This window comes from Eptesicus fuscus, chromosome 1 (genome assembly GCF_027574615.1).
Source record: "Eptesicus fuscus isolate TK198812 chromosome 1, DD_ASM_mEF_20220401, whole genome shotgun sequence".
Lineage (NCBI taxonomy): Eukaryota > Metazoa > Chordata > Mammalia > Chiroptera > Vespertilionidae > Eptesicus > Eptesicus fuscus.
Genome location: NC_072473.1, coordinates 108,925,749 through 108,938,374, shown reverse-complemented (window position 1 = coordinate 108,938,374; position 12,626 = coordinate 108,925,749). Strand labels below are relative to the sequence as shown.

Sequence of the window (12,626 nt, the reverse complement as noted above, 5' to 3'; positions counted from 1 at the left end):
AAGGAACTAATCTCAGGGAAGAAAAGGAGCCTACCACTAAAATATAGAATACCATTCTTTTTGTGTTTGGCAGTATTAAGAAGTGTCTAATTTATGTTTATATGTCATATCTCTAACAGGGGATGACTTGATATTAGAAAGTCTATCAAAGTATGGTTGAAATTGCTGCATTATTTGATATATTGCTATATAATAAGTTCAGTGCATTACTTTTTAATAGAAAATTGGCTGTTTTCTTTGTTAGCTGGAATGTTTGGCTGAAATATGGCTAAAATAGAAAAAAAATGAGATTGCATAGACTTTGAAATACTGCTTATGGTTATTCTTTCTCTTCCCTTAAACAGAAATGTACACTTTGCAGTCAGCCTGGTGCTACTATTGGATGTGAAATAAAAGCCTGTGTTAAGACTTACCATTACCACTGTGGAGTACAAGACAAAGCTAAATACATAGAAAATATGTCACGAGGAATTTACAAGTAAGAGAACAATTGTTCATTTTCCATTGTCAGTAAGTAACTGCCCTTAAATAGATGGCATTTAGTTTACTTAATCACTATTTTTAGGTGGTATTTAGCAAAGTATAGAATACTGAGGACTCTATATAAGAAATGAGTACTGCAAATAGCATTTTCCTCTAACTACACATCCCTGAATTAGCATTCATTCAACTTGTTTTTATTATGCTTACTATGTGCCAGCCATTGTACCAGGATTTGAGCATACAATAGTGATCAAAATAGACATGGATTGTGCCTTCATGAAGCTTACAGTCTAGTGAGAGAGACATATTAATTCAGTGGCCACATAGCTAAGTATACAATTACAAACTACATAAGTACTTTAAAGGATACATTACCAAGCACTGTGAGAACACGTAACAAGCAGGACCTAACCTAGTCCATAGTGGGAGAGTGTTTAGGAATTTCCTTAAGGACATAGTGCTTGAGCTTAGATATGAAGGGTGAAAATGAATGTGGGGGTGTTGGGAAAGTGTTGTAGGCAGAGAGTGGTACAGAAGCAAGAGTACAAATGGGGAGGGGAGTTAGGAGGCTACTGCTGAGGGTCCAGGTGACAATTGTTGGGAGCTTAGAATAGGATAGGGTTATGAAGATACAAATCAAAAGATATTCATAGAAGAATGATGAAAGAGTAAACTTCGGCAGTTTGAGATTATAAGCTACCCTCTTTTTTATGGGTCTTCCATGTGCTGCATTGGGCTAGTGCAGTGGTCGGCAAACTCATTAGTCAACAGAGCCAAATATCAACAGTACAACGATTGAAATTTCTTTTGAGAGCCAAATTTTTTAAACTTAAACTTTTTCTAACACCACTTCTTCAAAATAGACTTGCCCAGGCCGTGGTATTTTGTGGAAGAGCCACACTCAAGGGGCCAACGAGCTGCATGTGGTTCGCGAGCCGCAGTTTGCCAACCACGGGGCTAGTGTTATCAATGTGCATCTATAATGGTTCCATGTATTTAATTGAATGGAGAATAAGTTGGTAGGGATCCCTGAATTTTTTTTATTTGCCTGTGCAAATTATAAAGCACTTCCTTACTCACATTCTCAGTATGCAATGAACCAGTGACTCAGGGCCTACTCTTCTGTGTACAAAACAGTTTACATAAGCAGTCACCGTGTCATTTGAGTTTCTGCATGAGGTGCTAATGCTGTATTATAAAATTTGCAAAACCTTGTTTAATAATACAGGCACAAATGATTTTCAAGTGAGTTTTATAAAGCCTTTTTGGAACAAGTAATTCCAGTATTATTTAAAGAGGTCCACCCGGCACAAAGCAAAAGATGGAAAACCTCTTGGTTCATTCTGTGAAACTTGCATAATTGTGGCACCAAAATTAACAAAAATAACATTTAAAACAAAACAGAAACTATAGACCCGTCTTATTTTATAAATATATATATCAAAATCCTAAGTAAAATATTATAAAATCAAGTGCTGTATTCTAACAATTTAAAGACTGTTCAAAATTAGGCAGTATATTAATGTCCATTATAATTAATAAAGAAAAATCCTATCACCTCCTGGTAGATAGTGAAAGAACATTTGCTACCATTTAATATCCATGAATTTTAAAGTTAACAAGAGTGCTCTTGATAAGCTAGGAGTCTTAATAGAGTGTTTATGAGAAAACAACAGCAAATAGCTTATTTAGTGTTAAAGGGACAATGGTCCTTATTCATAGCTAAGCCTCAGAATCACCTTGGGGTGGATAGGGCCCTCTTTAGAAATGTTCTTTGCCTGGACCCCATCCTCAAAGATTTAAATTCAGTAGACAGAGACCCAAACTATGTATTTTTATGACTCCCCAGGTGATTCTCATGTTCATCTCTAATTGAGAACCACTATACTAACATACTTTCATTCAGATCAGGAACAAGACAAGGTGCCAACTACCAACATTGTTTTCAGTGTTCTTCTGGAGGGTTAAGCCAGTGGAACAAGAATAGGAAGAAAAATGTATAATAAATATTGTAAAGGAAAAAAGCTGTCGATGTTTTTGATGCCATTGTCTACCAAGAAAACCCAAAGGAATCAATTCTGAATTTATTAAACTTAATTGCTCAGTAAGGCTAATGCATATGAGGTGAATTTTTAAAAACAATTGCAATAATAACTAGTTAGAAATGTAAAAGAAATACCCATGGGTTGGTTATAAGTGTGTGAAAAACTGTTCAACCTTATTAGTAATTAAGGAAATGCAAATTAAAACAAGATCTTAGCAATTTTTTCCTATCAGATGGGCAAAGATTAGTAGAATTCATATTAGCTAATGTTAGCTAGGTTCTAGAGACACAGGCATTCTCAAGGGATGTTCAGTTAGAATGTAAATTGGTACAACTTTTTAGGAGAGCAGTTTATCATTGGAGACCAAACCTTGAAATAATGCATTTGCTACTAGACTATTTGTAGGGATTTATCTCAGGGAAATGAACAGACAATATAGTACAAAGATATATGTGCAAGAGTGTCATTGTATTATTGTTAATGATTGCTGCCATATCCACTAGGGCATTTTAGAATCAACTATACTAAGGACTGACCAGGTTACCATAGCTGGTATCAATCTACTCAAGACAGAAACTGTAGCATGCCAGCAGGGTAGCATCAAATATTCCACTTCTGTGGGAGTCCTTGCAGTAGTCAGAATAGCAGTACAGCTCAGGACTAATAAAACCTGATCCACAGGGAGTGGGCATGGGATCCACCACCTTGGCTTAAAAGCCTCATACCCCATCATAGCCAGTGCCTCTTATAAGTTATATAGGCATAGGTAATTTTCAGGTTATATCATAAAGAGAACCAAAGATGGCTTCTTATCAGAATATTTATAATTCTCCCAATGAAGATAGAGTCTACCAATTTGAGGGTAACATAGCTTAGTAAAATAGTTGACACCCATCCATTTTTCAAAGTTGCCAGTGGAACAGAGCCAGAGAGTTAACCAAAGGTGAAATTCTCATGCAGAATGGGAAAATATTTTTTTTAATCTTTTACCCTCAATAGCAAAATAAATCAGAATGTTCATTAGGAGACTTAAATTTTAGTTCATGCATTTAGTGGAATACTATGCAGCAGTTAAGGAATGAAGTAGCTCCATGTATAGAGTTGTGAAGAGGTATTTCTGTGATAGAGTAAAGGGGGGAAATAAGTTGTAGATGTGTACAATATATGTGTATATTTTCGTATACATAGAAAAATTTGTTTATTCAGTAAACAGTTTTTACCTCTCATTCATTGCAGAGGGATGGGAGGTGAAGAGGCAATTTTATATTCTCTTTTATACTGTGGTATTTGGATAGTTTTATGAGTAATACATCATTATTTAAAGTAGTCATTAATATTTTAAAATAACAGACCTCTTTAAGCATCTAAAATCTAATATATGGAGAATTTGTATATTTAAATTTTATTTAGGTATCTTTTATTATAAGAGTTATCTGTTTTTATTTTGGGGGGAAAATGAAAAATATAGATAAGGAGAAACACTTAATGTCAACTTTAATTCTATCACCAGAAATAACAATTTTAAATCTTGGAATACTTTCTTCAGACATTTGTGTGATAATAAATATGTGTATATTTATAAAAACAAGATTTTATTATACTGTTTTATAAAATCTGTTTTCCACTTACTATCCCCAAGACATTTTTTCTGTGACATTGGTTTTACATCACCATTTTAATGGTGCATTGGTATATCAGATTGTTTAATCAACTCCTTTCTTCGACATTTAGGTAGATTTTACTTTTTAACTATTAGAAAACCATGTTGCAGAGACCATCTCTAAACAAAAATATTTGCACTAGGATCCATGATGATTTGAATGGCTATTTTTATCTTTTTACATTTAAATTTGTTTCTAAAATGTGCTTATAATGTGGATTGCAGATTATTTTATCATAGAGACCATTGAGTTCAAATGATAGTCCATATGTATATAGTACTTTAGGGAAAGAAGCATAGGTAAATAGGAAATACAAGGAGGGATATTTCTGAATGAAGTGTTTTCATTCTATGTAGTTTGTTTTAACCAGCCTTTTCTGGATTCTGAATATATTCATATTTAAAGGGCAAGGGAAGATTATATAGTTGCTGAGGCTGACCAGCAGACCCTGAGGGACGGATGAGTAATTACTCTGACACACATTTCTGTGAAAGAGAGGGCTAAGGGACTGCCTGGCTAAAGGAACCGGATAGCCCCTTTCACCTGCCTCCTTAGGCTTTTACTGTAGCAACAGCTTGAACTAAAATTAACTTCTAGATGCTATTAGCAGGGTAAATATCGTTGAAAAAACACACATCTGCAATGTCCTTTAAGCAAGGACGTCTGGAGCCCAGTTGGGCTCTATTTGCTTTTTTAATGAGGCCATTACCTCATTTCTCTACCCCTCCATATTTCTCATAAACTGTAAGTTGGTTCAGAGGTTTAATTATATTCAGGTTATATTTTGGGGAAGATACTTCATAGCTGCAGTATGTAGGAATCTCACTCTTGATATTTGAACTCATGATTCCCAATGTTCAGTGTTTGAAGAGTACAAATTCTCCATAGTTCTTTGGAAAAGTCTATACTAATAAAAGGTTAATATGCTAATTAGACAAGACATCTTCAGGACCTCCTTCCAGACAAAGCCATGGTGTTAGGGCCTAAGGCAGAGGCGGTTAATGGGTGATTAGGCCAGCAAAGGAGAGCAGTTAGGGGTCAATCAGGCCAGCAAGGGAGGGCAGTTAGGGGGCGATCAGGTCAGCAGGGGAGGGTAATTAGGGGCTATCAGGCCGCCAGGGGAGCAGTTAGGGGGCGATCAGGCTGACAGGCAGAGGCAGTTAGGGGCGATCAGGCCATCAAGGGAGGGCAGTTAGGGGCAATCAGGCTGTCAGGGGAGAACAGTTAGGGGTGATCAGGCCAGCAGGGGAGGTCAGTTAGGGGCGATCAGGCTACCAGGGGAGGGCAATTAAGGGTGATCAGGCCGGCAGGGGAGGGCAATTAGGGGCTATCAGGCTGGCAGGGGAGCAGTTAAGGGGCAATCAGGCCAGCAGGGGAGCAGTTAGGGGACAATCAGGCTGGCAGGCAGAGGCAGTTAGGGGCGATCAGGCCAGCAGGGGAGCTCGGTTAGGGACGATCAGGTTGGCAGGCAGAGGCAGTTAGGGGCAATCAGGCCAGCAGGGGAGCTCAGTTAGGGGCAATCAGGCCAGCAGGGGAGCAGTTAGGGGGTGATCAGGTTAGGGGGCAATCAGGCTGGCAGGGGAGAATTTAGTGGGTGATCAGGCCAGCAAGGGAGCAGTTAGGGGCATCAGGCCGGCAGGCAGAGGTGGTTAGGGGTGATCAGGCAGGCAGGCAAGCGGTTAGGAGCTAGTGGTCCCAGATTGCGAAAGGGATGTCCAACTGCCAGCAGTCGGACATCCCCTGAGGGGTCCCGGATTGGAGAGGGTGCTGGCCAGGCTGAGAGACTCTCCTCCCCCACCCCATGCATGAATTTCATGCATGGACCTCTAGTTTTGAAAATAAAAGAGTAATGAGCAAAACTAGGACAGAAGTCAGTTGTTATTGTTGTTCCCCCACAACCCCATGCCTACCTTTTATTCTATGTACATGTTAGAAACTTCTCATGTTAAACTCAGTTCTAGATCATTTGTGGCTGATGAATTTCTATATGATCATCTTTTATCCATTGCTGACCACAAGAGGGCATCCACTGAACATTTTTTAAGAATTATTCTATCTTCTCATCTTGTGTACAGTCATGCGCCACCTAAGGATGTGAATATGTTCTGAGAAATGGGTAGCTAGGCAATTTCATCTTGTACAAAAATCATAGACTGCACTTATACAAACCTAGATGGTATAGTGTACTACACACCTGGGTTATATGTTATGGCTGATTGCTCCTAGGCTACAAGCATGTACAGCATGTTTCTCTATAAAACAACACAAGATTAAAACAAGCACAAGAGAAAATGATGCAATCAAGAGACACTGTAAACATGAGATGTATGAGGCTGCTGCCTGCGTAATACAACATACTATTTTACAGCAAACTTTCTTTTAATAAGTGGAAAGAGTACACTCTAACTTAACAATAAAAGGTATAGTATAGTAGCCCTAGACGGTTTGGCTCAGTGGATAGAGCATCGGCCTGTGGACTAAAGGGTCCCAGGTTCGATTCCGGCCAAGGGCACATGCCAAGGTTGTGGGCTCAACCCCCAGTAGGGGGCATGCAGAAGGCAGCCAATCAATGATTCTCTCTCGTCATTGATGTTTCTATCTGTCTGTCCCTCTCTCTTCCTCTCTGAAATTAATAAAATTTAAAAAATAAAAATAAATATAAAAATGTAGAAAGAATAATATAATTATCTCCCAAGTACACATCAGTCCGCTTGGAAAAAAAAAGTATAGTAAATACAAAAAAACAGTAACATAGTCCTTTATTATCAATTGTTAAGTACTATACATAATTATGTGCTATACTAGAAGCCCAGCGTGTGAAATTGCGTGGCCCCACCCACCTGCGCACCCCCCACCACGCTCGCAGCCCCGCCCACCCGCGCTGGTCTTTGGTCGTTACAGCATTAGGGCCACTGGGTTTTTATAATATAGATTTTTATACAACTGGCAGCACAGTAAGTTTGTTTACACCGTTATCACCACAAACGTGAAGAATGTGTTGCATTATGATATTATGGTGGCTATGATGTCACTAGGTGATAGGAATTTTTCAGCTACATTATAATCTTATGGGAGCACCTTCCTATATGTGGTCTGTCATAGACCTAAACATAGTTATGCAGCACATATTGTAATTTATCTAAAACTGAACTCAGATCAGCCCATCCTTTGATTATAAGTAGGGTTGGTTAGCTATAAAAAAATATATTGGTACATATACATTAAAGTGGCCTAAACCCAGGTCAAAATCGACTGCATTGCTATTTTCATAAAAAAACAAACAATGAATTTCAATTATACTGTGTCTTCTGAGTCCAAATAAAAGATTGTTGGAGCTACATGATGTCAAAGTATCACTCCAGAGATTATTGACTAATTTTAAAGGGGAAAACCTATCTTTACAATGGATCACTCTGGCTGTCACCACCACCTTAACCAAGTGATCAAATAGCATCACTGAAATGGAACATTCTGAAATTACATGCCTCATGAAGTATGCAGGATTGCATACAAAGAATTGAACCTAAAGCTAACCAAGCCCTTGGGCTTTATTTCCAGTTCATAGGAAATACGGTGTGAGGGAGAACAAAATAACAGTACCACAGTTAGACAAATCCAGAATGTGGTATAGCTGACAATGTGTCTAATCTAACTCTTCTCAAAAGAGTATCATGGGGGAAATTTTTTGGAGGAACCAGTCTATATTAAAAGAGACATAGCCAAATGCAGTTCCTGGAAAACTGTCAGGTGATTCATAAAGTTATTCTAATGAAGATCAGGACACTAATAATGAAAAGGCATTTGAAGAGTTTGAATAAAATTGTCACATGAGATCTTGAACAGAAAGCAATATATATAAAATTGTCACATGAGATCTTGAACAGAAAGCAATATATATATAGGCTCTACAGCAGCAGCTCTCAACCTGTCGCGACCCATAGGTTGAGAACCGCTAGCAGGGTTGCCTAACACCATCGGAAAACACAGATATTTACATTACGATTCATTAACAGTAGCAAAATTATAGTTATGAAGTAGCAACAAAAATAATTTTATGGTTGGGGGTCACCACAACATGAGGAACTGTATTAAAGGGTCACGGCATTAGAAAGGTTGAGAACCTCTGCTTTAGATAGAAATGGACCTGTATGTAACTAATTGTGAAGTGTTTTTAAGGGTGAATGAGGAAACCCATATTTTAAATGGGCACCAACCTCATCCACTAATGACATAAATATATTCTCATGAACAGAAGCAAAAATTTGATATTTTTTTACCTTTCATCATTGTAGACTATATTGTAAAAATCATAGTGGAAATGATGAAAGAGATGAAGAAGATGAGGAACGAGAGAGTAAAAGCCGGGGAAGATTAGAAATTGATCAGCAACGACTAACTCAGCAGCAACTTAATGGAAACTAGGTATGAAAGTTAATTATATCGGATCTATTGTCAGAATACAATACACATTGATAAAAACATGTTGAAGTGATGGTGTGCGGTATGATTTTTTTAATGCTATTATGTTTAATTGAGCATGTCACTAGAATGCTGAGGACTGTGTGAGCTTGCATAGTTTTTTAAAATAGCGGATTTTGTAACAGTAAAAACAAGCTATCTGCTTTATCAATAAATGTAATTGTAATGTCAAATCAGTAAAATATCCTCCCTCCTCAATAACATTATATTTATTGTGTTCCCCTCAAGCATCATATTTTACATTTTTTTATCATCTTTTAAACAGGTTCATGGGACAGAGTTAGAAAACTGGGAATGAATAAGACATCCATAACTACTATTCTCTTTTCACTGTTTTCTAAAATCAAAAAGGGTTTGTAACTTTTTACTGCCCAACTCATAGATCCTTCATTGAACTGCCTAAAAATGTCTTGTTTGTTTTATGAGCCTTCTTCACTAGATGGCAGAGTTTGACGTGTTGATATTACATAGCTGTAGTTTGCAGTTTCTGGGAAGCAATTGAAACACTATTAACCCTGTGTATAGTGTCAACAGTTAAAGCAGATATTGCAATGAAGTAAGCTATATTTCTGTACTGAACAAAGTTCTGTTTAGAAGTCTGAGTTTGTTTAGTGGATTCATACTCAAGGGGAAGCATAAGCAAATTTCACTTTACAGTGCAAACACGCCTCTGGTCGCAACACATGGGAATTTGTGAATTTTTTTTCACACTCAAGTAATGAAGGCTAGAAATGAAGAGAACTTTCTTTTTCTCTTGGCTTTGACAGCAACTGCTAAATATTTCTTCCAAGAAGTGTGCTAAAGCATTTCATTTGGTTCCTGTAAAGTTGTTCTCACTGACCAGCATGGACTCGAGCAACTGGTGATTATAAGCTATGAGCTCCAGTGCTAATGCCAAAATCCTCTTGACAGTAAACCTCTTCTTTTTTCATGTTATACAAAGAGCTTCTAGCAAAATTATTGGATCCTTTCAAGTTTAAACTAACATTTGGCAACAACAAATTAAACCTCTTTAAGATTTAAAGGGTTACCACTCACTAAGGACTTTAGCCACCATGTCTAAAACCCATTCCTCTCAAGTGCCGTGTTGTGTGGAACACTTCATATATTGGCCCAAAGTATGTAAGGAGGTCTCATGTGCTCTAGGAGTAAAAAAAAGTCTTTGCATAAAACAGTATTTATTTTTTCAATTTTGTGACCACTATGTTAGAAACTTTATTTAATGTTTTTTTAATGTTTTCATTCAGTGCTTTGCTTATCTATTAAATTGGCTTTTGTGCCCTACTTTTCCTCTAGTAGGGCTCGGTGTTGTTTTATGGATCATCAGGATTGTTTCTCAAAGCCTAAGAATCCAGCCTTTTAGAAAGGATTTTCACACTGGCATTTCTAGCTAGTGATAATTTCTTCCATTTATCTTCTGAAGCACATTTATATATTTCTTTATGGCAAAACCAAAAACTTTAGTTGTGATCTGCCTAATATTACCATAACACCTCATTATCAAGGGTAGGGATTTCTGAATGATTAGTTAGCCTACCACATTAAAGCAAATTAGCAAACATGAAAAAAACATGTTAACATGACTGTGCATCAAGGTATTTTGTATCTTATGGGAAACCATTTTTAAGATATAACAGGTGGAAAATTACACTGTGCTTAATGACTGATTTTTTTAACTGCTAGTCCCTTAAAGACACATTTGTCAAGTGTGTATTCACACATTTACTTAAATCAAGGGACTCGATGATTGCTTTATTTTAACCATTTTTTATTATTTTTAGAAGGAAACTAGCTTTAGTAGTGGGTTGCTCTCCCTATATGTTTTGCTCTTCTTGCTCTAAATATGCCATTGGATTTTTTTGTGTGTATGTGATGAATTTACAAAATTCACCATGACTTGAAGTGCAACGACAGATCAAGATGTTTGTTTACCAAGCTATGTGACTTTTCCCAAAGGATCTGTACTTTATTTCCTTACAGCAGCTTGAAACCCATTATTTTAAATCTTTGAATCACTGTGTCTAGATCCTTTTTACATTGTATGCCATCGATTTACCCGTGAAACAATAGAGCACCTTCATTTTTGGACAACTACTGTAATGATGTTTTTAGGAAAAATGGAAGGTGCCAGGGGTAATAATGGCCAGTCAATAATCATGTAATGGACTTCAAATACTATAGTTGTTAGTTGATGGATTTGTTATGTAATCCAGTGTATGACTTTGTATGGGTTTGTTCAACCCTTTCTCTGCCACTAGCAACCAGAATAGCACTTTACCTTTTGGTTGGCTAGGTAAGTGGCTGGCTACCTATTTTTCTCACTGTGGTGTGATTGGCTAAATAGTCTTTCATTAAAAATTGAAATGTAAATTGAAGTCACATGAAAAAATCAACTTTGATTGTAAACCTCCAATATTTTTATTTTCTATCCATATTTGTCACATGCTGAGTAAAAGTGCCTTACAATGTAAAAATTGTACAGTACTTATGTTCCCAAGTAGCATCATCATCTTCTGGGTAGTACATTGTGGTATGAATATTTAGAAAAATGGACCTCAGCATTGTATTTACTGTTCATCTCTTAAGTCCTTAACTGTAGTTTTAATAAGCATGACATTATTTGATAAGTATATAACATTTACATCATTTCAAAAAATACTGCCATGACTGTGTTTTACGCATATTTTAGCTTGAAATTTTAAAGCAACTTTTCTTTTTTCCTTTTCTCTTTTTTTCCTATTTTTTTTTGTTTTTGTTATTGATATTAAACAGTGTAATCTTTGCAAGCGTATATTGAAGATTATTCTGGAGCATTTATTGCCTTACCAGAAATGTTAGTAAGAAATGTTCTTTAGAGTAGAAAGATAGACCTGAGTTTCTATACTTTAATAAGAGCTCTTTGTTCCTGGGGTGAGGGGGGGAGTGAATTTTACTTTCATCTCAATTTATTAAAAACCCACAACTGATACATTTTATTTCAAAAATCAGCAATTTTAGAATTTCAGATAGTACTTGCTCAGGAGTACATGCTACTCAAGATATTAAGAGAATAACAAGCTATATAGATCTACTGTTGAATCAGAATCTATGTACTTGAACAAATGTGTGAATCTTAAATATCTCAAAGCAAAAGAAAAGTGTTCTTCCAGAATGTTGCTTTTTTTAAAAAGCGCTCAAGTTAGACCAAGGTATATAGTTTTGTTCTAACAGACATTTAGGTTAATTGTAAAGATAAGGAATGCATTAGGGGTCAAAATCAAACATTCCTCGCTTGTTATGTATATTTTGTTCCTATTGGCTTTATTTTCAAAATTGTAGTTTGTAGCATTAGCTTCCTTTTATTGGTATTGCATATACTATTCATTCAATAAATGAGTTATGACTTTCATGTTTGTATGTATGTCTTTTTTGTGAAAGGGTATAATGAAGCTTATTTGTAACAACAATAGTATTGTGTTCCTTTTAGTCTTGCTTTATTGAATTTGAGTTTAGTTCAAAGTTTCACAACATAAAAGGTTTTATCATGGAGAGACAGCAGTCTTTCAAGTACAATAGAACTGCATTACATCTTAGTTCTCTTATTATTATATGATTCAGATACCTATGGCCTAAATCACATCCTCTACAACTTAGTTAAAAGGTGATTTTGAAAATAAACCAATATTCCTAATATAGTTAATCAGATTGGTAATAAGGGTACAGGATTAATATCTTTGTCATGAAGGGATTTCACTTTATAGATTTAAATTTACTCCCTTTACCATGGACAGCTTGCTTCTAGTACAGTGCTCATATATTGAGTTGATCATATCCAAGTCAGAAATCGAAAGTTTTAGTTAGTGGAATATGCTCATTCCATACACACAATTCCCAACCTGCCTTCCTACTCAAGAGGGGGGAAAATATCAAGCAATGGGTTCTGATTAATGATGGAACTATTTGATGGTGTGCTTTTCTG

At 36.4% G+C, this 12,626-nt stretch overlaps 1 protein-coding gene across 3 annotated transcripts in view; it reads left to right on the top strand.

The window, feature by feature from the left end:
- The window catches only part of PHF6 (PHD finger protein 6), a 62,297-nt gene extending 50,241 nt beyond the window's left edge, over positions 1-12,056 (top strand). Inside the window, exons 9-11 of one of the 3 annotated variants that reach the window (XM_054729380.1) lie at positions 345-478; positions 8,482-8,611; positions 11,441-12,056. In XM_054729380.1, the coding sequence (XP_054585355.1) occupies positions 345-478; positions 8,482-8,611 (264 nt within the window). In that variant the 3' untranslated portion in view covers positions 11,441-12,056. Of the gene's footprint in view, positions 1-344; positions 479-2,389; positions 2,523-8,481; positions 8,612-8,933; positions 9,402-11,440 lie in introns of those variants that run through there. The other 2 variants (XM_008156947.3, XM_054729445.1) reach the window with 2 other exon arrangements.
- The last annotated feature ends 570 nt before the right edge of the window (positions 12,057-12,626 follow it).